This window comes from Pyrus communis, chromosome 5 (assembly GCF_041283825.1).
Source record: "Pyrus communis isolate YQ-2024b chromosome 5, ASM4128382v1, whole genome shotgun sequence".
In the NCBI taxonomy this organism is placed as follows: domain Eukaryota; kingdom Viridiplantae; phylum Streptophyta; class Magnoliopsida; order Rosales; family Rosaceae; genus Pyrus; species Pyrus communis.
The window spans coordinates 12,479,077-12,502,821 of NC_142569.1; the positions used below are offsets into that span (position 1 = coordinate 12,479,077).

The window sequence follows — 23,745 nt, forward strand, 5'->3', positions numbered from 1 at the left end:
AAAAAATGGTGTGTGGAACTCTTTTGTGAAATATATGGGGTGAAATCCAATTGGGCCTGGGCTTTTGATTGGCCGGAAATGATTTTCACTAAATTTTCGCCCTTTTTTTGACAGCTTCTCATTCTCACTCTCCCTTCTCTCTCTCTCTCTTCAGTGTTCGGACTGTCTCGCTCCTCCTCTAGGGTTTTAGGGTTTTCTGTTTCTTCCAAATCCGAAAAATCCGAAACGCCATGGAAAAGTTTCAGAAGGTCGAGAAGCCGAGGCCCGAAGTGGCCATCAACGAGAACGAGATCCGAATCACCACCCAAGGCTCTATCAGAAACTACATCAGCTATGCCACCACTCTGCTTCAGGTTCGTCTTCTCTCTCTTCGATCATCTCTTATGTTCTCATTTTTTGTCGTTTTTTCTTCCATTGATTCATAATTTGGTTTTTTTTTTTTTTTTTTTTTTTTTGGTTTCTGGGTGTTTTTGCATGTCTTTGCTTTTGTATTGGGTTTTGTCCGTTCGGTTTATTGGATTGTTTTTGCTTCAAATACTGATGGATTTCTGACCCATTTTGTTATATGTGGGTATTTTTTACGGGTGTTGGTTGTATGCTGGTGATAATATGCATTTGTGTTATGCTTTATGGATTTTTCTGGTTTTTGGTTATGTTTGAAACTTGAATCACATTCGTAGCTGTTGTTATTGTTTATATTGATGGTCTCGGATAAGTTTTTGATGTACATATACAGAAAGTACTTCGTGATTGTTAATTCGTGTTGGTGTTGGAGATGCTAGCTGGTAGGTCTGGACTGTAAAATTGGCCATTGGTGGTGTTAGTGAATTGGGAATGCCATTTATCAATTATTTACATCAGAATATGACTGTTGACCTCAGTGAGGAGGTGGTTAGTCTTAGTTTGCACGTTTGCGTTAAGAATTCAGTTTACCGAACATTTCATGTTGTATGTGGCTTTGCAAATCTATTTCTGTACTTGTTTACATCATATGCTATGTCATTTGATTATATAGACCAATTTAGTTCAATGACTGCTGGAGCTTTGAAAAGGGACGGTCAATGTTCCAAAAGTGGTTGCAAAGACAAAAGTGAACTCTTCAATCATGGTCTCTTCTTAATACCAATCCTTTCTCTCTAACAAGTGCACAAGGCCCTTTTTGGTGTGAATATTATTCCTTTTTGTGATGGATTCTCCACCTGGGAAGGGTTTCCTTTAGTGTACTTGGCAAAATCTATCAACAAGGCTGTCTACTGTTTTTAGTCACAGTAAGGGGTCAGCCTTTCTATGAGTGAATATATCTTTGATGCCTGACTCGAAACACATTGACATGATAAGAAATTGTTACAATAAAAAGTGCGTGTTCCGTAAACTACTCAGATAGTTTTATTAATGATAGTTAATCTGAGGATGGACAAGAATTCATATCTATTTACGGAAGATCAGTTTGTATCAGTTTTTCTTGAGCTTCTATTTACTATGTCTCTTTCTTATATCTGTTGTTCTTTTGCCTTTTTATGTTCTAGAATCCCAATGTTAACTTTATTTTCTCTCCCCGTCCTTTTTTCTTTTCTGTCAGCTGGTAATCTAAGATTAATGTTATAGGACAGTGCCATATATGGTACATAAGGGTGATTCATCCATCCGCATGTCTGATTTTTTTTGGATATTTTAGGATAAGCGCGGAAAAGAAATTGTCTTGAAGGCAATGGGACAGGCAATTAACAAGACAGTTGCAATTGCTGAAATTATAAAGGTCACTATCTTGCTCTCTTTAACCACACCCCCCCCCCCCCCCCGCCCCGAGCGCGCGTTTCCTCTTCTCTCTTCCCCCCCTCCTCTTTCTTCCTCTTTTTCTTAAAAAAAAAAAAAAAACCCCTTTTCTTTCCATGCACGCACATTAACCAGCCATTGTTTTTGAAAACAGAAGAGAATTTCCTGGTTGCATCAGGATACCGCCATCAGCTCTGTAAGCATAACTGATGTGTTTGAACCAATGGAAGAAGGTCTTCTCCCGTAAGTGTTGTAAATTTTGTATGCATGAATATATTTATGGTGATCACTTCATTCAGTAAGGAAATGACTTATGACTTAAAGCAGATTTTTTTGTGTATGCTCTGTTTGGTGTTTTTTTTCTTCTGCTTAATCAATAATGGGCATGTACCATAAACATATGTTGCAGCGTGGAAACGACTCGTCATGTCTCAATGATTTCAATCACATTATCAACAAAGGAGCTAAACACAAACTCTCCTGGGTATGTTCTAAAATATATTGGGGTCTTCACCAAGGTTGAATTTTTAGATTAAGTTTGATATTCTTCTGCGGTAAGCGCATAAAAGTATTGAGCTTATGGAAAGTGTTTCCTTTTCCTTTTCTGGTGCTTTTAACATTAATATTTTCTACATGATCCCTTTCCATAGGTATCAAGCCCCATATGCTGCGGATCAATCAAAGCCACAGCTGAATTACCAACAGCAGCAGCAACCAAAGCAAGCACGTGTTCCTTACAATGCTGTTAATGAAGGTGATGGTAAATGACAACGTATCAAGTAGCTTTTATTTTAAGCAGGGTTTAATGTTTAAGTTTTAACATGCTTCCTTGATTTGGTTCTTAGATTCGTATGGCCGGGGACGGGGACGGGGACGTGGTAGAGGAAGAGGCCGGAATTGGGGCAGGGGAGGAGGTTATGACAATTATCAAGGCGGATATGGGAACTATCAAGGTGGAAACCATCAAGGTGGATATGGGAACTATCAAGGTGGCTATAGAAACTATCAAGGTACAATAATGAAATGACATACTAGTCATTGGGGATTTAAGTACTCATATTATGGTTTTTTGAAGTGCCTATACTATATATGTTTTATATAATATAAATCTGCCCTTGACGTGGACTTCTTTTATGGTAGATAATGATGGCTATTCAAATCGGGGACAAGGTGGTGGACGTGGTAGAGGTTGGGGTAACCGTGGTAAGTTTATTTAACATCCTATAGAAGGTCTATGCGATAATCAAACTTGTGGACGAGTCTAATGCATTCTTTTTAATAAGTACCTATACAAGGAAAATATCCTGAGCAGCACTGTGGGTTGGGGAATTAGGAGGGATTGTTTACTAAAGAGTTGGCCATATTTGAAGGGTTGGCATATTACACTATTTTGAGGAGTGTTGGATCATTATGTCTTTGCGTTTGCATTGTGTCCATATATTCAATAGTATCCCTATACCTCTCAGTCTGGTGGATGTACTTAACAGCTTAAGATGTGTACTTCAGATATCAATTTGTTCTTTCATAGATTTGTATGTGGTCATTGGTTCATAAGCAACGGACTAATTATTACAAGCATGTTATTTTTTTACAGGTGCTGGTTATGAAAGGAATGCTGGTGGCCATGAAAGGAATGGTGGTGACTATGAAAGGGGTGCTGGTGGCTATGAAAGGGGTTCTGGTGGAGGTTACGAAAGAGGTGGTGCTGGTGGGGGTTACGAAAGGGGTGGTTCTGGTGGGGGTTACGAAAGGGGTGGTGCTGGTGGGGGTTATGAAAGAGGTGGTGCTGGTGGGGATTACGAAAGGGGTGGTGCTGGTGGGGGTTATGAAAGAGCTGGTGAAAGGGGTGGTGCTGGTGGGGGTTATGAAAGAGGTGGTGAAAGAGGTGGTGCTGGTGGGGGTTATGAGATAGACGGTGCTGGTGGAGGTTATGAGAGAGGCGATGCTGGCAGGTATCAGAGACGTGGTGCTGGTGGGTATGAGAGGCGCGGTGCTGGTGGGTATGAGAGAGGTGGTGCTCGCGGGTATGAGAGAGGCGGTGCTGGTGGATATGAGCGAGGTGCTGGTGGATACGAGCGAGGTGCTGGTGGTGGATACGAGAGAGGTGCTGGTGGATATGAACGAGGTGGCAGAGGTGGAGGGGGCAGAGGGTACAACCGGGGAAAAGGACGGACAGGTGAGCGCACAAGGGGTGGTGGAACTGGAAACCAAGCATAATTTAAAGTAGGTGATATTTTTTGCTTCAGCTACAATGCATGTGCCCTTTTGCCCGTGAGGGTGCGTTTTTATGAGTTTACTGTTTCAATGGCGTGAAATGTGGCCCTACGATATTTGGCGTTGTTTAAACAGTTTCTATGTTGATGTTTTCCTCCTGCGTTGCTTTATATTTTTGTGGATATGGGCAGCCCTGTTTTGGGTTTTGCATTTAGCATTTAGCATTTAGCAGCCAAGTGAAAAAAAGGGGTCAGTTTTAGTATTGCTGTAATTCTTTTGACATTATTGTATCTAGTGCTTTCTTAAAATATAGCTTCATTTCTTTGAAACCAATGTTCTTTTCCTATTTACTCATTCGCTCCTTGCAACTCATTTCTCCTTCTCGACAAATCACAGTTCGAAATGTGTAAACACTTCTCCGATAAATTTTGTATTGAATGCTTCCTTAAGATTATTGCGATATCCTGCAGTACCATAGAAAATCTTCGATGATGACATTTGCCGTCTTCCATGGGTTTAAGAACCCTTCAAAATTGCCTTTTGGAGTTTGGTTATTTGCCTTTGCAAACAAGTTTCAACGGACCTCCCAAATAGGTAAAACCTAGCTCGATAAAGTATTCATATTGACATGTTATCGTTCTATCTATACTATTGGTATTCCGATTACTTTTAAAGTTTCAATGTCGCATCTATATGCTTGTGAGTGGAAGTTTACATGGAAAGTAAGCTCCCACTGACAAACATATAGACACGATATTGACAATCCCAGTATCGACATCATCATTTATATGAAGGACAATTCTAATCAATACTGTGTGCATATATTTTGTTGATATTGATTGATCTGACTGGCTAATTGATCAAGCGATTTAACTCGAGTGTTTCACTCAACTTTGAAAGTCTAATGAATAAATGGTATTTTAACCACATTGACTACGTATCTCTATCAGAAATGTGGTGAACATGTGCTCAATACAATGCAACGTTGATATGCCATGTGACACGTAGGTAAGATTAGGACCGACCTTGAGGGTAGCCGCAGTAGGCGGACCGCTTAGGACTCCCGGCCCTCAATTTTTGTATATATAAATTAATATTACAAACTTTGTATCTGTTCAAATAAGATGTTTACAGATACAATGGCTTATTAGGCTGAGCGGTTGACCCTAGCATTTGTAAGATTAATTGTTTTATATAATCAATTAGATGGTTGTTGAGCCCAACATTTGTAAGACTTATTTCTAAAACCAAGAATCTTGAGAGAAACTTTACCGAAGAAAATAAATCAAGCAATAAAAGTGTTGAACTATTTGATATAAATGGATGATTTTTCTCAAATGCATGAGTTTCTTACTGAATTTTGTTATTACAGTTGCCTCTCTAGAAAGAAGTTTTTCAAAATTAAAGTTGATCAAATCTTATCTTCGATCAACTATGTCATAAGAAATATTGAATGGGTTGGCTATTTTTTCAGTTGAAAAAGGATTTGTTGAAATATTAGATTATGTAAACTTACTTAGTATATTTGCATCTAAAAAATGCAAGACGTGTAATATTTAAGTAATGTTTGTATATTTTTTTTCTTTTGATATTATACTGTAATGATATTTGATGTAGAAATAAACTTTTTCATGTATTTAGCAAATTTTTTTTATACATATCAATTTACAAGGGTTGAGGGTCAGACAACTCTAGGATCCCATTTCAAAGACTTGCCTAGGCCCCAAATTCTTAGGGTCAGCCCGAGCAATAAATTGCATTAAAATGCCACATCATCATGTCAGCCAACAAGGACTACATTGCTATTGCATCATAAAAGTTGTTATCTTCATCCAATGTTTTAAATATCTATGAAACTGTTGATATTTTCGTCGAAATATCCGAAAAATCAAAGATCGATATGGAAAGAAGGGATGAACTGCAAACTTTACCCTATATCGGTGAGATATAGGAAAAACAATTTAATATCGATGATATTTACTGATTCATTACAGAAAATTTGGTAGAATCCATTGTAGATTTCGAACTTTTTGATTTTATTTTTGGGAAAATTTTCTCTAATTTTAACTAAATCTGAATAAGTTGATAAAGACACCGCATTGTAAAATTCCATAATTTTCGTCAAATGCAAATATCAATTTCGATATTTCTATAAAATTGAATATAGATATTTCCACCTATATTGATATTTTAAACACTGTCTTTGCCACGTTGTGGAAGACCTTAAATCTCAAATTTTACTTTGTATTAAAAGAAAATAGTAAATTTAAAGAAAAAACAATTCGGTAATTATAAATTTTGTACAAAAGCGCTTTAATATTTAGTTTGAGGAAAAAAGGATGAAAAACGTATTCACTTAGCATACTTTAAGTGATTTTAATTTCTTCTCTATCATCTTATTACGAAGTAATTTTAGTTTTTTTTTAATTCTTAAAAGAGGGTAAAATGAGAAAGTAATAAAATTAACACGGGAAAGATGATATCAAATAGTGTGAAAAATGAGAATAGTCACAAATTGGTAAAGAATTTACATAGCAAATATGTGTGTCATTACAACATTTCATGTTAATAGTACAATGTTATATATAATTTTTTTTTATCTCATATGTTACTGTATTATTAACTTAAAGCGACACGATCGACCGTGTCCATGCCATAAACGTTCTCTCCACAAATTGAAGTTTGAGAGCCAACTTGGATCTTTTTTTTTCTCATTTCTGACAATTGAAACAAGGTTTTAATCAATCATGTGTCTGTCGATAGAGATATATAGGGAAGCAAACAAACACATGGTAGGACTGAATTTTCATAATTCAGACCTAATCTCTTCTCACATGCCACAATTTCTTCGAGCACTATTCATAAACGATTATACTATTCATTTTTGTCAACATTTTCTTTTAGCAGCTAAACTACCATACAGTTCATTTTTAGTGTAACTAGTTAATTTGCACCCAATTAAGAATCACAACCAAAAATTAACCATTTGCCCAACGAGAATCTGCCGGACGAATCAAGTTTTGTTAGGCAAAAGTAGTCAATGTTGTATTTTTTTTTCAAAGACTTTAGGCAGTGAAACATTTCGATGGGCAAAGTAAACGTCGTCGGGTAAAGTTTTCGCGGCAAGGAAAAAAATTGGCGCGTATTATGCCACCTTTTGCCCAACATAAAGAAGTTCATCGGGCAAAGTTATATTTTATGATTTAGGGTTTATAGTTTATAGTTTGTCAAGCAAAAGGAAATGTTTTGCCTAGCAAAGGTGAGAGACATTTTCGCATATTCAATGCTTTCGATGATTTTTGCAGTTTGGGAAATTAATTTCAACACCCCAACCGTCAATGTAGTTGGTATATACTCCGAGATGACATATGCCAAAAATCATCCAAATGCAAGCTTTTGGGATTAGGTAATGAGACGAAATCCTTCGAGTATTAGAAACTTAGCATCACGATTAAACAATTTAGCTCCGATTTTGATAATTTTTAACTACACTCCCCGACAGTAGAAAAATACAGTGAACAGACCCCTTCATCAATTTAAAATATTTACACTATTGGTTATCACAAAATCTTACATTCTACTTACAAAAGTATTAAATAAACTTTAAGTGTTCGTTAAATCTATTGTTTTGAAGGAATACGCAATCTACGAAATCAATTTTCACAATCCAACCGTCAAATTTGTTTGTAAATAGTACAAAATTGCATATGCCAAAAATCACCAAAAGCAAACTTTCAGAGATTAAGTAATGGGACAAAAGGCTGGACGGTTGCAAACGTATCATCACGAATTGATCTGTTCATCAAATTTCATGACCTTGTAACCGCTTGAAAATATATAAATAAATAAATAGGAAAATTTTGAATGTTTGGTGTTTGCCTGACAACATTGGTAAATTTTGTCAGGCAACAATACTAAATTCATTGGACAAACTTTCAAATTTTCTCCACTTTTCCAAAACTCAAATTTTCCCCCATATTAAAGTGCTTGCTAGATGAAATGTTGTAAAATTCGTTGAGCAAATGTGTTTTCGAATTATTTTATTTTAGTTTTTATATTACAAATATCATGAATATACTTGAATTTGTGAATTGAATGTACAAGAAAGACGATGTGGTGGGGGAGCGTGGTGGTTCAGGCTCAAAGGGGACCAGGGTGGGGAGCGGGTTGGTTTCGGGTGGAAATTAGAATTTGTATAATTTGTAGGAATATTAGAAAAATTATTTATAATTATTTTTTTTTTTTTTGTAAAATGTCATTTAATATATTTTAGAAAGTACTGTAATTTATTAAAATTAATGCAAATTAATTTTTTTTTCCTCATATGTCATCGTTGTTGATCACTTGTGGCCGTCACTCTTCGTTCGGTTCAGGTTAGAATGACTTGGCAGCAGATATGGCGAATATTTCATTGGAGGTACCAGGCGGCCACCGCCAAGTCAGCGGTTGGGCCCACTGCATCAGCTGTGTTGGTCTAGGAGCACCAATTTTTCTCGACTTATTTACAGTCGGAAATGACATGGTGTTATGCCAGCTCGGCCCTCATTGTTGATATCGCACAGGTTGACTTCGATTCAGCAACCATCACCATGTGAGACGGAGAACTTCCAGCCGGGGTGTGAAGAAGGTGAAAGTGTGGGGGACCTATAGAAGCTTTTTTTTGAACGAGATGACTCACATAACGCAAGTCAAGATCATGGTCGTTTACGACTCACAACATTAGCGAGCAAACGCCAAATTCAATAGTCTGTTGACTCACGACATGAGAGCCATCATCTGCACCAAGTGCCCTATGAAAGTCCTTACATGGAAAAAGCTCGCCTCGAGATAAAGGATGAGATCTCGGTAAATGTGCCTGTTTAATTTTACTATTTAGTGCATTTTTCAAACTAACACTAGTTTTTATTTTTTGTCTATTTTAGGTCAACTTCGAGATTGACATGGATAAGCAGGGTGTGTTTGAGTACATAAACCAGGTGTGGACCGATCGATTCTAGGAGTGGAGGCACAAGCTGCACAAAAACTATGAGAATTGTGCATCTCCTACTGAAGCTTTGATCGTCTATTCCCAAAGTTGGTATAAATAAGGGTGCATATAAAAACCGCCAAACCGGAAAACCGAATAGAATCGTGACAAAAAAAAACCGTAAAAAACGGCGTTGACCTAAAAAGTCAAAACCGGAACAAAAACAGAATGGAACCGTTTCAAACGGTTCCGATTCCGATTTGGAAATATTAAGAACCAGAGGAACTGGACCGAACTGCTTTTAATATAAATTATTGTTTTATTATTATTTTTATATAAATAAGACATTTTTCCAAGAAGACCATGTGCATAAGCCCAATATTTTTCTTCACTTCTCTCCCCCTCCTTTGTTGTTTTATCACTTTTCTCTCCCTACATTATTTTTCTCCATTCTTTTCCAGTATATTATGCATTATGTACATCTTAGTTTTAGTTTAAGATCTACACTTTGGTCACTTTGGTCTTAATAAGAGCCTTTCTATCTTTTGATTTATATTTATATGCACACTTTCTATCCTCTGGTCACAAATCTTGTAGATCTAGTAGTGGAAACTCAAATTTACTTGAATTTGTGGTTGAAATATGTGTTTGGTATTAGAAGTAGAAAATTAGAAAAAATATATAATTTTAGTTACAACCGTAAACCGGCATGAACTGAACCAGAACCATCATGAATCGAACCATATGATTTTAGTTATAAATTTAAGCGGAACCGTACCGAACCAAGCCGTTGAAATTTTCCTGTTTTGATTCCATTTTGAGGGTGGAACCGGACCGTGCCCACCCCTAGGTATAAATGATGGGCAAGTGACACTAACTTCACGTACGGTCACTTTCAGAGCCTGAAATTTTTGGTAAGTTTTTTTATATTTCATTTCAATTTTTTGTTTTTTTTTTTAATTCAAAGTTTTTTTAATTTAATTTAATTTAATTTAATTTAATTTTTTTTCACAACGAAAATCGACAACAAATAAGGCTAACTAGGAAGCTAAGTAGTACCTCCCTCACTCTGGTGCTTGGCTCCTCATCTACGGGTCGAAGAATGGCGTGCTAAACGTTCGTTTTTTTTGGAAGTCAACGCCTAGGGGGATACACATGCCAATTGATAGGTTCATTATTTATCATAATTTCGTATTAATTATCCCTAGAATTTGTTAAGGAATTGATTATAAAAGAGCCTTATTACTCTCCTTTTCACAATTTCAGCCATTCTGTGCACTTAGAATGTTTTTGGTGATAAGTCGATTTCTGGAGGATTTTTAATGCAAGGCCAATTCGAGAAGGAAGCTAAGAGGCTGAAGATCGTTCTGTTCAAATTTCATAATTTTCCATGGAGGCGTTCATTCCAATTTTACAAATCAATCTCGCATAAGTTGTTTTCTCGAAAGAATTGCGCAGCTGTGGGAGAATGAAGAAGGCTTCCCCGATTTTTCCTAGTGGCGTGCAATATATGCTTGGAAAGATAAGAAATCAAGCTACGTTTCCTATATTTTTACAGAATTTTTCAGAAGATAAATCAACCCCAAATTTGACATGCAAGATAGAAGACGTGTTTCCCAAGCCAAGAAGGATTCTTTCCAAGTTTGTGTTATTAATTGTTTAGGAGTTTGTTTTATTTAGGAGAGTTTCTCTCAGACCTTTTAGGGTTTTCTAGTATAAATAAGGTGTCCTAAGCTATCTCTAGAGGACCCCCACATGCCCCGGATACCCCGCATACCTCGGATATCACCCACATCCATACTACCATTCACCATCTCCGCAATTTGTGAATAAGAGCTTAGGGACGTGATTTGCCATGGATTTCGGATTCTATCTTTCTTTTATTTTTATTTCTATGTGTAACTAAGTTATTTTCTAAGGTTTATGATGAAGTCATGACATGAATATTTGCGAAGTACTTTGTTAATTATTATCCGATTATATGTCATGTTATATTCTTAATCTTTGTGGGTATTTTATTCTAGATTCAGATTTCTAATGACTGATCACCTTTAGGAATGTTGCATCTAGATAATTAGATAAATCTATGAGGATGACCAATCAATTAGGTTTATTGGAATTAAGATTAAGAAGAGTAGACAAACTAGTGAGGATGACCAATATCAAGCTATAGATAGTCCTACTTGGTTGACATGATTCTTCTACGCTTAATGGGTTTTTATGTGTTTAATTGTATGCCTAACCAATAGGATATAATTATCATGTAGAGATACAAAAGTCGATGCCTGACCATGGATTAATTCATATCTTAGAAAGAACAACCTTTAACATTGGCATGGTAATTGGATAGTAGTTGGCTCTAGGAAAAGTAAATAGGATTGTTATTGGTGAATTCATAACTTTAGGTTTTCTTGTGTCGTGTGTTTATTTTAATTAATTATCTTTTCTTTTTCTTGTTAATTGTAGTCTTAATCAATTACTCAATTATTCAATTCAATATATCCTTTGTTTGTTTAATTAAGTCTAGCGTGATTAATCAGTTAAATTGGTATTAAAGCAATCCCTGTGGGAGCGACCTCGTATTTGCAAATATTACTACGATTAATTCGTGCGCTTGCGAGTTTAATTTGGTTTAAATTAATATATTTGTTTAGGTTAGTTTAAATATACATCACCAATTATGGCAAACAGGTAGCTGACAATATTTATGTACGTATTCCATCCAACATTTTAACTTAAAATTTCATTACACTTAAATTTTATAAAATTATGATCGATAATCTTAATTGGTTTCTTTTTCTTTTGTAGGCTTCTATGCCTCAAAATAATGATGAGTACCTCGCCAACCTCTCTGAACAGCAACCGGACACGCCAATGAAGCAACTAACACCTGATCCAGATGTGTCTCTATAGTTGTTCATAAACAGGGGTGGGCAACAGAAGGCCAAGAGTTCCGTGGCCTAAGATCTGGTTGGGTTCGAGACCTCGGGAGATCTTCTTCATCTAGCTCTTAGCTTGCAAGTGGTCGTCTTCCAAACTGTAGTAGTTGGAGATGGAGTTAGAGGCCATGCGCCATCAAGAAGAAGTTGCACACGAGCAAGAAGAAGCTCAGAATGAAGCAATGCACCAGCAGAAGGATAACTTTTGACTGTACATGCAAGAGATGACAAAATACGATCATCGGGCAAGTTAGGTTTGTCGGGTCAAGTTGGTCAACGCACTTCGTGCAACAAAATAGTCGTGAATAATTCGTTGGGCAAATAGTATTCGCCCGACAAAATTTTATTTTACGTCGGGCAAACGTTTGAGCAATGACTTTTGCCCAACGAATATCAGTCAAACAAAACATTAGACGATGAAACCTTATTTGACCCGACAAAATCCTTTCGTTTGAAAAGGGTTTTTTTTTTTTTTTTTTTTTTTTTTTTTTTTTTTGTAGTGCATTTGTTGTGAATAAACAAAATACTACAAAGAAAAACACTTGAAGATTAGGGTTATACCATTAAAAAAAAAGAGAAGATAATAAGTTAATCATGTTTATTTAACTAACAAGTAATACGTTTTTAGAGTTGTTTCTAGTTAAAAGACATTGGGTTACACTCCGAGTATTAACGTAACCATATCTTCCGTTTTCTCTTCAATAAATTTAGATGAGATCAAACCCGGGAGACATACGAAACGAAGCACATAATAGCTTCCAAGTTATAATCAATCACGACAAATCAAATGTTGTACATATAAGGCGGTGCTTATGGATACGCACTCTAGATACAAACATTTTTCCTAACTATTGCACTGAACATGTCCAGGTTCATCCATATATGGCAAAGCTCCTCAGTCCTCACACAGTGCTCCAACAGTTTTGTTCTGACGCCACTTTCTTGCTTGCTTGCTTACTATACAAGTACTTGTCTAGAATTTTTTTTATAATCTTTAAAGGTAGCAACAAAATTTAGTGCTCAGGAGTCGGGATATATCTGAAATCCTCGTTCAAATCTAGTTCTTAGTTGTTCTAACTGAACCCGACCGGTTTAAGGGTCAGGTTCACCCGTACAACCTACAAACCAACGTCTACTGATAAGATTATCTTCCTTTTAGCTAGACTCGTAGCCGTCTAACTTTCTAACAAGAAAGCATTAGACGAGATCGGATAAGACACATAAACAGAGAGGATGTGTTGTCGTCTATATATATAAGAATTTTTCCTAATATATACATATTTGTAACATTCTCATAACTTTCATCGATCACACGTGACGTTTTGTGCTAGAAGAGTCTCAACATAATCGATCATCCGAAAATTGAGATATATAGGATAGGGAAGAATTATATGTTTATTAGGTAGTGTGAAAACCTCACCCTACCTGGCTATGATTAAGTAGCTAAAAGGGCATGACCACCGATCTGTTATATGCGATAAGTTACAATCAATTTTACTAATGATATGAAAAATAGTTTACATTATCCCAAATCAAAAGGATTAAAGCGGGATTATACAATGCTGTATTTTGACTAATGGCATTGACATTTGACAAGAAACCCTAGGGCCCTGTTGTGGGGTCAAATGACGTATCAATTTATAGTAAAAAACATTATATTTTCAGTAAAAAACTTTTATATAAATATAAAAAAAAATGTAGTGTATTGTTAATTATATATAAAAGTAATGCTAGGAAAACTAAATTTATAGATTAAATTTGCAAATTAAATGATGTGTTATCAATAGAAAATTAGTATGCTTATCAACGTTTAAGTAATAATCAAATCATCAACTTTCATATAATTTAGTTTACAAAATTTAACCTGCAAATTTAATATTCTTAATATTATCATGTTCGAGAAAGGAAAAGGTCATGAGTGTATCCCAATAATGCAACCAGCGAGAGGGATCCCAGAATGGTTGAATTTCAACGCGACACGTGTCCCACCCGACACGTGGCAAGGTTGTTGATTTGCTGTTCGTGTGAACATAAACCAACAAAGGATGAATCGAGTCGTGATATAGCATAATGTTCTTGACCATATTATAAAACCGAAAATATGATCAGATGTTCGCTTGTATAAATTGGACTCGTAATATCTCTCCTCCTCGATTTCCAGAGGGAGAGAGAGTAGGCCTAGCTCCTCAAATATTATTTATTTTTCTTTTCTTTTTTTATTAATATTATTGCAGCCAATTAATCCAGAGAAATCAAGGGGGAAAAAAGAAAAAGAATGGAGGGGAGTTGGAAGATGAACAGAGACAGCACCAAAGGGAAGAAAGATGATCTTTATCATGTTATTCATAAGGTTCCTTCTGGTGATGGTCCTTATGTTAGAGCTAAACACGCTCAGGTTCGTCCCCAAACTTCAATACCTCTCCAGTCTAGTTTTTGTTTATTTATTTATTTATTAAACGCGATATAATCAAAACAACGGGAAGAGAAATTTGAACTTGGATGAGCATACTGCTCTTTCATTCTAGCTAACTTCGCGATGCCCAAATCTAAGATCTCGTTTGTTTTTTTCGTTTGGGGGTTATAAGAAGCTGATTCATGTCATAAAAACTCATATCTTGGTTTTGCATGATACGATGAGTTTGATTAGTAGCGATTGAGTTTGAATTGCATGCTTAATTTTTCCAAGATGTATTTTGTTGTACCTGCATATTGCATTGTTCTCCTTCATTGAAGTTGAAAACAAAAATACATTTTCTTCTTTGTTTTATACGTCACGTGACGAGATAAATAAATAGATAAAAGATAAACTGCCGTCTGCAATTAGGTTGTTCTGCTCACTTTGAGATATGATCCATCCTTAATATTCTCTCATTCTATCTTTTTTTGGTTTTGCGCACCCTTTTGGCATTACTCAAGCGTCTTCCAATTACCATGGAGATTATTGTTTTACCAAATCCATCATTTTTGTTTGGAGGATGCTTCAATATTTCCTTAATTTTCCCAACTCAAAAACCACAATAATTGAATAGCTAGTACATTATTTTATTAATTTTTCTGGACGAATGGTTGACTTAAGTGGGGGTAAAATGTTGGTGAAGAAACACTAGAGCTCGAGCATGAGGCTTAAACTTCAAACCTACTTTCTTTCTTCCTTTTCCCAAATTCGAAGCTGATTATTGCCTACCATGCAATCGATCGACCCCTTTTCCAATCATTTTTATGGCTAGTTTTTATAATTCATTGGGTGAATTATAATTTATCTGTAGTTGAGTGTAAAATCAGATCTCAATGTCTTTCACAGGATCAGATCTCATCTTTGGTTAATAAATTAGGTTGTAAATGATTTGAAAATTACATACTTGAGTTAAACCAAATAGTTTAATTTCGTGAAATAATTAACTTTGGGTTCGTAGAATGTAGATCTTATATGTATATACACACACAAGCGAATATTTTTCATTAAATTTATCCAAATTGATCGAACTTGGATATAAAGAGAAAAACACGCTGTTTTAGCTAATTAGCTTAACTAGTTTCGTTGTGTATATAATTTAGAAGTTTAAACCACTTGAAATGTTATATTATTTATCATAATTAATTGCATGAACGATCCTTATTGCAACAAGATGAATAACATTATATTCTTAATAATAACTTGAGTATTAAGATGTTATTTGCAGTCCATAAAAATTTAAAAGAAAAAGAACACCCATAAAATAATTGACAAAAATGAAAACTCCATTTAAATTGTTGTTAAAGATGTGGGGGCCAAGAACCACGTGGATGTTGGATCTGGACTCTGAATTATGATGTCAACTTGGTATCCTAAAAAGAAAACGATTTTGTGTTCATCAAAAATAAAAATAAATTTCTCAAAAAAATAAATATATATATATATAAATGCAATGCAAAATATTTATTGTATTTTTTATTAGTGTTGGCCCACTTCGTCTGGACCACTCTGAAAAACATGGAGAGGAGTGACAGTTCTCGATTATTTACATGGGCTTTTTCCTTGGGGGCCCAAATCAGAGCCCAATTTGTTAGTCTTACCAAACCCCTTTTTTTTTTCTTTTTTTTTTTTTTTTTTTTTTTTTTGTAATATTTTTCAGCTAGTTGCAAAGGATCCAGATGCAGCAATAGTGTTGTTTTGGAAGGCAATAAATGCAGGAGACAGGGTGGATAGTGCCCTAAAAGACATGGCTGTGGTGATGAAGCAATTGGATAGAACTGAGGAGGCCATTGAAGCTGTTAAGTCCTTTAGAGGCCTTTGCTCCAAACAAGCCCAAGACTCTCTTGACAATGTCCTCATTGACTTGTACAAGAAATGTGGCAAAATTGAAGAGCAAATTGACTTGCTCAAGAGGAAGCTTAGGTTGATATACCAAGGAGCCGCCTTCAACGGAAGGCCGACTAAAACTGCGCGCTCTCACGGAAAGAAGTTCCAAGTTTCAGTTACGCAAGAGACTTCGAGATTACTGGTATGATATATCAGATATCTATATGATATGTTATGTTGAGTTGCCTAGGTTCATAATTTTGGTAACATGTTACATTAGTAATGTGATAAATTTTACAGGGCAATTTGGGATGGGCCTATATGCAAAAGGGTAACTACATGATGGCGGAGGTCGTGTATCAAAAGGCTCAAATGATCGACCCTGACTCGAACAAGGCCTGTAACTTGGGCCTGTGCCTAATCAAACAGGGTCGATACGAAGATGCCCGTTTGATTCTGGAAGCCGTGGTGCAGAGTAGACTTCCAGGATCCGAGGAGAGCAAGTCGAAGAAACGGGCCCACGAGTTGTTAATGGAATTGAGGTCGACGAGTTGTTTGCCAGAGTCATTGGATCTACTGAGCCTGGATGATGATTTTGTGAAGGGGCTTGAGCAATTGATGAATGAATGGGGTCCGTTTAGATCCAAGAGGCTTCCAATCTTTGAAGAAATCTCTCAATTTAGAGATCAAGTGGCATGTTAATAGTCCAAAATAGCACTTTCTTGTGTTGTTTCACTTGTTCATATTGATATGTAGGTGTGTTAATATAGTCCCAACAAAAGGGCAAACACAAACAAACACAGAATCAAGTTGTCTTGTATGAGGGTGTGTGGGTAAGTTCAAAATTGAAATAAAGTTCCTTGGTGGTTTGAAACACAATCCATTATTGGATTTTTCTAATGACTGCAGCTACAACTGAACATCAATTACAAGAGACACAGACGAGAATTTGAATTAGAGTTATCAAAAATAGAATGAGATTGTCTTAGTAACAACTTGGAGGTAATTAGTCGTGTCAAAACTAAAATTTCTACTCCCCTTTAATCCAACGTTTATTTGATCAAATAGACAAAAATTGAAAGCAGTTTCTTCCTTACTTGAATTTTGCTATTTGCCTTCGCCAATTCCACCAAGCTATCTCTCTCCCTCCTTCTCGAAACACCAACATCACAGCTTCCAATGGCGGCCGGAGAGCCACAGATCATCAGAGACAAGGACCAGTTGCGGAGGTGGTCACGCGCCATGAGATCCCAAGGCAAGACCGTCGGACTAGTACCCACAATGGGCTACCTCCACGACAGACACGTGTCCCTCATCCGAGAAGCTCGCACCCACGCCGACGTCCTCGCCGTCTCGATCTACGTGAACCCGGGTCAGTCTCCCCCTCCGAAGACCTCTCCACATACCCGTCCGATTTCCACGGCGACATCCGGAAGCTCACCCAAATTCCCGGCGGCGTCGACGTCGTTTTTAACCCCCACAACCTATACGACTGTGGAACTAACACGGACGCAAAAGCACCAGCGAGTAATGGGGCACGTGCGAGCGACGGCGGTGAAACGGTGTCCTGCCTGGAGGAGAAGGGGGCGGGGCACGAGACGTGGGTGAGGGTGGAGAGGTTGGAAAAGGGGATGTGCGGGCGGAGCAGGGCGGAGCAGAGGGGTAGCGACGGTGGTGAGCAAGCTGTTAAACATTGTGGAGCCGGATGTTGCGGTGTTTGGGAAGAAGGATTATCAGCAATGGCGGATTATTCAGCGGATGGTAAGTTCTTGTTGGATTTTTAGAGCTTGATTTTTAATCGGTTTTGCGAATTTCCTTCAAAATGTGTGATGAAATCTCTTTTCATTTTCGCGGCGCCATAAGCCTCTAGAAGTTCATGAATGGGAGCATGAAATTGTAAGACTTCGGAAGATTTTGTCGGAAAAGTGGTGGCCAAAACGTGATTTAGACCTCTCGTCTTGTCCCTACATTTTCAATTGCATCGAATTTTTGTCTTTGTTGTTTGCATTCTGTTTACTGTTGGAATTCGAGGACGTGTCAACTTACGTTAATTTCTTGTGCGAAATGTCACTTGTGCGGCACATGGGAGGGTAGATTTAACGGAGTTCATACAAGGAATGACAAAATGTTGGGTGTGAGAATTTGTTGTTTGAACCCGATTTTGGTCTTGATTTAATGTGCTTTGTCAATGCAAGAATGTTTGGTGTGCTCATTTTTTGAGGAAGGAAAAATAGATTGCCAATGTTGTGTTCATTGAATTGAAAATTGTTGCAGAGCATAAATTTCGGGTTTGGGTTAAAACCGATTTCAAAAACTTTGTTTGATTTATTTCATTTGGCCATTTCAAACCTAATTGCTGCAGTAGTTTTAGACATGATGTATTCTGATGATATGATGTTAGCTACATTTGTAGGAAGCTGCTTATGGATTATCGGTCTCTTTGAATTTGTACAGGTTCGAGATCTTGATTTTTCTACGAGAGTGATAGGTTCTGAAATAGTGCGTGAAAATGACGGCCTGGCACTGAGTTCACGCAATGTGCGCCTCTCACCTGAAGAACGGGAAAAGGTTTGCTACTGCATTTAAGCGTATCTTGCTATTTTCGAATGTAGAACTTCTGAGTTCTGCGGCGTTTTTGCTCATGCAGTGTGTATTCTGTTCAATTATTAATATGTTCTTTTTGGTGATATACAGGCACTTTCTATAAGCAAGTCATTGTCAAAAGCTAAATCTTCTGCAGAAAAGGGACAAATTAATTGTAAAGAGTTGAGAGACTTGGTCGTCGAAGCAATTTGTGAAGCCGGTGGAAGAGTCGATTATGCTGAGGTGAGCATCGCAGAACTAACTTGTTTTACCGCGTTGGCTTTTAAGACGGAACAACAATTGCTTGATACTTGTTCAAGATAGCTTTGATTAATTTCTTCCACCTTTCTGGGAGACGAGGGACAAGTACCTTGTAAGCTATTATGTCAGAAAACTTGACGAAGATTTCACTCGAAATGTTCTTAATTGTTTGTGGATTTTGCCGGCAGATTGTCGACCAAGAAAGCTTGGAGTCAGTAGAAGAGATCAAACGTTCGGTTGTGTTGTGTGTTGCTGCCTGGTTCGGGAAAGTCACACCGATAGACAACATGGAGATAAACAAATGAATCATTGTCTTCCTACTTCGTACTTCATAGTACATAAAACATGCATAGAAGAATGTCGAAAAGGTTGGACTTGTTTTTCCGTTTGGCAAAAGCCATTTTCATACATTAATCTTAAGGGACGTTTTCCCTCATGTTTTCGATTCTCAAATGAAAGCGAAAAGCACATTTCCCTCACGTTTCATTTCCCGTGAATTTTTTCGCTTCACGTTATTTGGGCAGTTTTATGGTTCTTGCAAAGGCGATACGATGCACATTCGACACTTTTCAACCGTTGAATACCAAATCTAGAATCAGTCGCAAGTTCTACAACATAAGTTCCATGGAGCAAAAGGAATCAAGAACGATTCACACATCCGACAGAGCCTATTATAGAAAAAAATCACGAATACAAGCTATACAAACGGTCTTGCAATACAAATTATAGCAGAAAGTAGGATGTGCAACCAAGAATAAATATACGTAGACCAGAAATAAGCGCGACAAACAAACTCCATCCTGTGTCCGATAAGAGTCTACGAACACATCAGCATTTGAAGCCGTTGCAAACGGATAGAACGATGATGAGAATCAAAGCGATTAAGATTCCCAAAACTATCAGCTTGATCTTCATGTTCTGCAACCACATCTTCCTCCTCATCTGGGTTCCCTGCTGCCTGAAATCTTGTGCCTGCCTCGCCAAACCAACAGTAACAGATACATAAGAAAATTAACCACACAAAATCCGAATGCTCAACCCGCAAAAAGAGAAATATAATTACACCAAACCTACAGTGATTAAGGGTTTACTGATACTAATGAAAAGCCAACAAAATACGGTTCAATTTCAATATAAGTAATTGAATTGGCTATTGCAGGGTAAAACAGAATGGCATCAATCGCTGACCTGTGAGCGGAGGTTCTCTGTTTTATCAACCAGAAGTTCAATTTTCTCCCCACGATCAAGAACCTGCAATGAACATAATCAATCAAATAATCTCGCACCACATTGATCCCAATCTCAAAATAATTATTACAATAAATTAGACCTGACATTCGTGCCGTGGTTTCCGTGTTCGTGACATATCCAATATCTTAACGGTTGTGTAGTTAAAATGGGTAATATTACCCGACCCGAAATCAACCAATTAATTTGACCCAAAACGTTAAATAAAATATATTTTAAATCAATACATGATCAAATGAAAAACGTAAGTCAGATCAAATAATCCAACAGTAAGGATGTAATCTCACTTATGTGAAGTCAGATCCTGTGGCAATTGTTGTAGGAAGGTTTTTTAATTAATGTAGAAGTATGAAAAATGTAATACATACATATACATATATATAAACGCTCATAATGACAATCAACGGTTAAATTTAAATTTATAGTTTATGTATTTTTAAACTGGTTTGGAATTTTTTTAATCTCACTATGTGAGAAAAATACTATGGCTATTGTAGAAAGGTTTTTTAGTAGTTTAAAACCATCAAACTAACTCTTTTTATCGGGTTGAGACGGGTTACCCACGGGTAAACCTGTTAAGAACCCGTTCTTAACAAACTCTTAACGTGCGACCCCATAACGACCCGATTAGTTAACATGTTGACCCAAAACCCATTATTTCGTGTCATTTCGGATTAGGTTAACAGGTCGTGTAAGAAATTGACAGGTTCCAAAATTATCAGTCCCAGCTAAAAACCTCACCACAAGAATTAGATATCAAACTAAACAAAGACGATTGGTTTTCTAGATCTAAACAAATCACAAGGCCTTACCTTTTCGATATTTTCCATCATAACTCCTTTGACTTCTGAGACTTGTGCTTTCACTTTTGAAAGCTTGCTGATCTCCTCGGGATGATCCACACAGTATTGCATGTGCTCCTTCAGTTTGGACCTATATTGGCACCAAAATTTGCGAGATTAGAAGACATCATAGGAAAGGTCAACCACATTCAATTCAATAAATGGAAAAGATAAAACAACAGTACCCAAATTCCTTGTTTAGGCTATTTGCAACTGCTGTTGCAGCTTTTCCCCCACCATATCTACCGGTAAAATCCTCCTTGATTCGCTCAAGGAAGGCAATAGGAACTTGTCGACCAACAGCCTCAACTGCAACTACACAATATGCTGTAGCATCGAAGGGGTAAAGTTAGTTCAACTCTTATAGACATAAATGTATCAAAATTCAAAAGAATAAAGAGAAACAAACACGAATAAAAAAACATCCCATCATCCAACTTTGCATAATTAAAACTGAAATGTTTTTCGACTGAAAAGTAATTTTACAGGGCTCTTTTCTTTAAACTTCAGAAACTCAAGGTTCTAGTGCATGCCTTCATGTAAGAGAACCGATTTTGACAGATCAATTAATAAGAGCTGTTCACAGTGGCGTATGGTGGCACTACGTTTCCAGAGGCTCCTTAAAGTGAGATCATTCCTGTTCAACTCCTTTAACCTATTCTGTTTCGGTAATGTTGAAAAACTTGGTAGAAACATACATAGCAATAAAACATTAATTCAGATTTGACATTAACGACTTCTTGCCATATTTCCTAAAGCTTAATCTAGTAATTACGAAAACTAGAAGCTAAAATATCTTACTCATTCAACTTATTTAAGCTGAGAGTTTTTTCGTTGGTTAAATCCGGTAACAAAAAACACTTCCAAAGCCATTGGAATGCACAAGTGAATAAGCTTTACGAAATCAAAGGAGACACAAAGCCATGCTCATTCGACTCGAGAAATCTAGAACTAACATAATTCGGATACAATAGTATTTACTAACTGAATCCAGAAAATTCAAAACCCAATTAAAAACTTCGATCGTGAACTTAATTTTTCCTCTCGTATCCCTATTCAACACTTATATCAATCCTTTTCACCGCACAAACTTGACTCTTTTATCATTATTCACAAACATTTTCTCACCTACCAAACAGCCTAACAAAATCCGAGAAAAACGCACAAGAAAAGAAATTACGAGTTTGAGAATCTATACGAATCTTATCCGACGGCCTCAAAGAGAAAATCTATGCCAATCGAACTAATAATAAACGATTTTCCAAAAATAGCATAGAAACCACGAAGGAAATCCAAATCGAGCAAAATCGGCACATCAAATCCACGATCAATACGCGGATCGGACCGGAAACTAAAAAAATCAATCTGAGGAGATCTGACGAGAGAGAGAGAGAGAGAAAGAGAAAGAGGAATTACTGAAGCCATTATCGACGAGGTAGTTGAAGGTGTGGCCGTCGCAGTTGTAGGTGAACTTGTTGTTGGTGGCCGGAAGTTTCTGGAGGCACTGGGAAGCTATGCTGGTGAAGTTTCCAGTGAATTCCGTGTACTCTGCGAGGATCACCGTGCCGCGCGCCACGAAGCTGTAGATCAACGATTGCTGCCCCATGGATTCGATCCCCGAAGCCTACCCTATGAGACAGGAAGTGAAGATTCCGGTTGCGGATGAGAGAGAGGCAGCCGAGGGTTTGAGGGTTTTTTGGTTGGAGAGAGAGAGAGAGAGAACCAAAGTCGCGGTGGTTTTATCGTGATGAGAGAGAGAGACAGAGAGAGGAGAGAGAGAGAGAGAGCTTTGCTTAGATGAGAAGCTAGGTACGGTAGCGAGGGGGTCTTCGTTGTGAGTTTGTTAAGCTACCCTCCAACTTGACAGGAAATAACGAAAATGCCACGCAGTCTCTGAACTGCTGTCGGATTTTGAATTTTTTGGAAACATTTGAATGCTCTTTTCCTACAAAGTCAAGAAGACGCGCAGAGCCCCTCTAGAAACCAGAATTTTGAAAACTCATTCAAATCAAAGGACCTCATCCTATACGTGTTTTTCTTTTTTCTAATTTTTTTTTGGACTTTAATTATTATTTTCTTTTTGGATTAGAGCAAATTGAAGAACGGAGATATTCTTTGTGCACCGACGTCGCTACGATTATTCGAAAACAAGTTGTTACATTGCATATTAATATAAAGCATGTTATTGATATTTTGAAAATTTTATTTTGTACTCTTCATCAGTATATTTTTATTTTTAAATATTAAAAAATTCAGAATACAAAATTAAAATTTAAAGTGTCGATAACAATTTCTCTTCAAAAAATATTATTTTGAAGTTGAAATGTGTTCCACCAACCATGCTGTATTTCAATGGAAACATATGACCTAAGAACTAATTTCCTCAAGTGAAACCTGAAAGTTGCCGCCAATTATTCATTAATATCAGCACAAACCAATTTCATGACCATATTTTAATTCCCAACCCTAAATAATCCAATTAAAACTACCAGAACATGTTCCATGAATTGTTTAAAAGAAAAAACTAATGAAAATGACTTGAAAACTTTGAGTTTTAACGAAAATGACAAAAATGTGTTGTAAGTGAATAGTACCAGGATTGATTTTTTAGAGTAAAAATATGGTTTTTCGTTAAAGTGA

General features: G+C 36.8%; 3 protein-coding genes and 1 pseudogene across 5 annotated transcripts; 3 read left to right on the forward strand and 1 right to left on the reverse strand.

Annotated features, from left to right (window-relative positions):
• The first annotated feature begins 70 nt into the window (after nucleotides 1-70).
• LOC137726668 (uncharacterized) lies at nucleotides 71-4,157 on the forward strand. 2 transcript variants are annotated; one of them, XM_088694392.1, is made up of 9 exons: nucleotides 71-353; nucleotides 1,676-1,756; nucleotides 1,928-2,016; nucleotides 2,183-2,257; nucleotides 2,424-2,527; nucleotides 2,619-2,783; nucleotides 2,914-2,976; nucleotides 3,368-3,553; nucleotides 3,659-4,157. In XM_088694392.1, the coding sequence occupies exons 1-9, from the start codon at nucleotides 231-233 to the stop codon at nucleotides 3,988-3,990; spliced, it is 1,218 nt and encodes a 405-aa protein (XP_088550518.1). In that variant the 5' UTR covers nucleotides 71-230; the 3' UTR covers nucleotides 3,991-4,157. The 2 variants fall into 2 exon arrangements, with proteins under 2 accessions (XP_088550518.1, XP_088550517.1); XM_088694391.1 differs by having other exon boundaries at nucleotides 114-353; nucleotides 2,424-2,533.
• Nucleotides 4,158-14,011: 9,854 nt separating this feature from the next.
• On the forward strand, nucleotides 14,012-17,050 carry LOC137724447 (protein SULFUR DEFICIENCY-INDUCED 1). The gene is made up of 3 exons (XM_068463189.2): nucleotides 14,012-14,287; nucleotides 16,005-16,373; nucleotides 16,472-17,050. The coding sequence occupies exons 1-3, from the start codon at nucleotides 14,168-14,170 to the stop codon at nucleotides 16,871-16,873; spliced, it is 891 nt and encodes a 296-aa protein (XP_068319290.2). The 5' UTR covers nucleotides 14,012-14,167; the 3' UTR covers nucleotides 16,874-17,050.
• A 150-nt stretch (nucleotides 17,051-17,200) lies between these two features.
• On the forward strand, nucleotides 17,201-19,441 carry LOC137724449 (pantoate--beta-alanine ligase-like; annotated as a pseudogene). Its single transcript, XR_015962728.1, has 4 exons — nucleotides 17,201-17,932; nucleotides 18,626-18,739; nucleotides 18,866-18,997; nucleotides 19,204-19,441. The product of XR_015962728.1 is annotated as a pantoate--beta-alanine ligase-like (transcript).
• Nucleotides 19,442-19,573: 132 nt separating this feature from the next.
• LOC137724448 (putative vesicle-associated membrane protein 726) lies at nucleotides 19,574-23,083 on the reverse strand. The gene is made up of 5 exons (XM_068463190.2): nucleotides 22,522-23,083; nucleotides 21,291-21,432; nucleotides 21,076-21,196; nucleotides 20,204-20,266; nucleotides 19,574-19,987 (listed from the first exon to the last, which is right to left on the reverse strand). The coding sequence occupies exons 1-5, from the start codon at nucleotides 22,709-22,711 to the stop codon at nucleotides 19,844-19,846; spliced, it is 660 nt and encodes a 219-aa protein (XP_068319291.1). The 5' UTR covers nucleotides 22,712-23,083; the 3' UTR covers nucleotides 19,574-19,843.
• Between the last annotated feature and the right edge of the window lie 662 nt (nucleotides 23,084-23,745).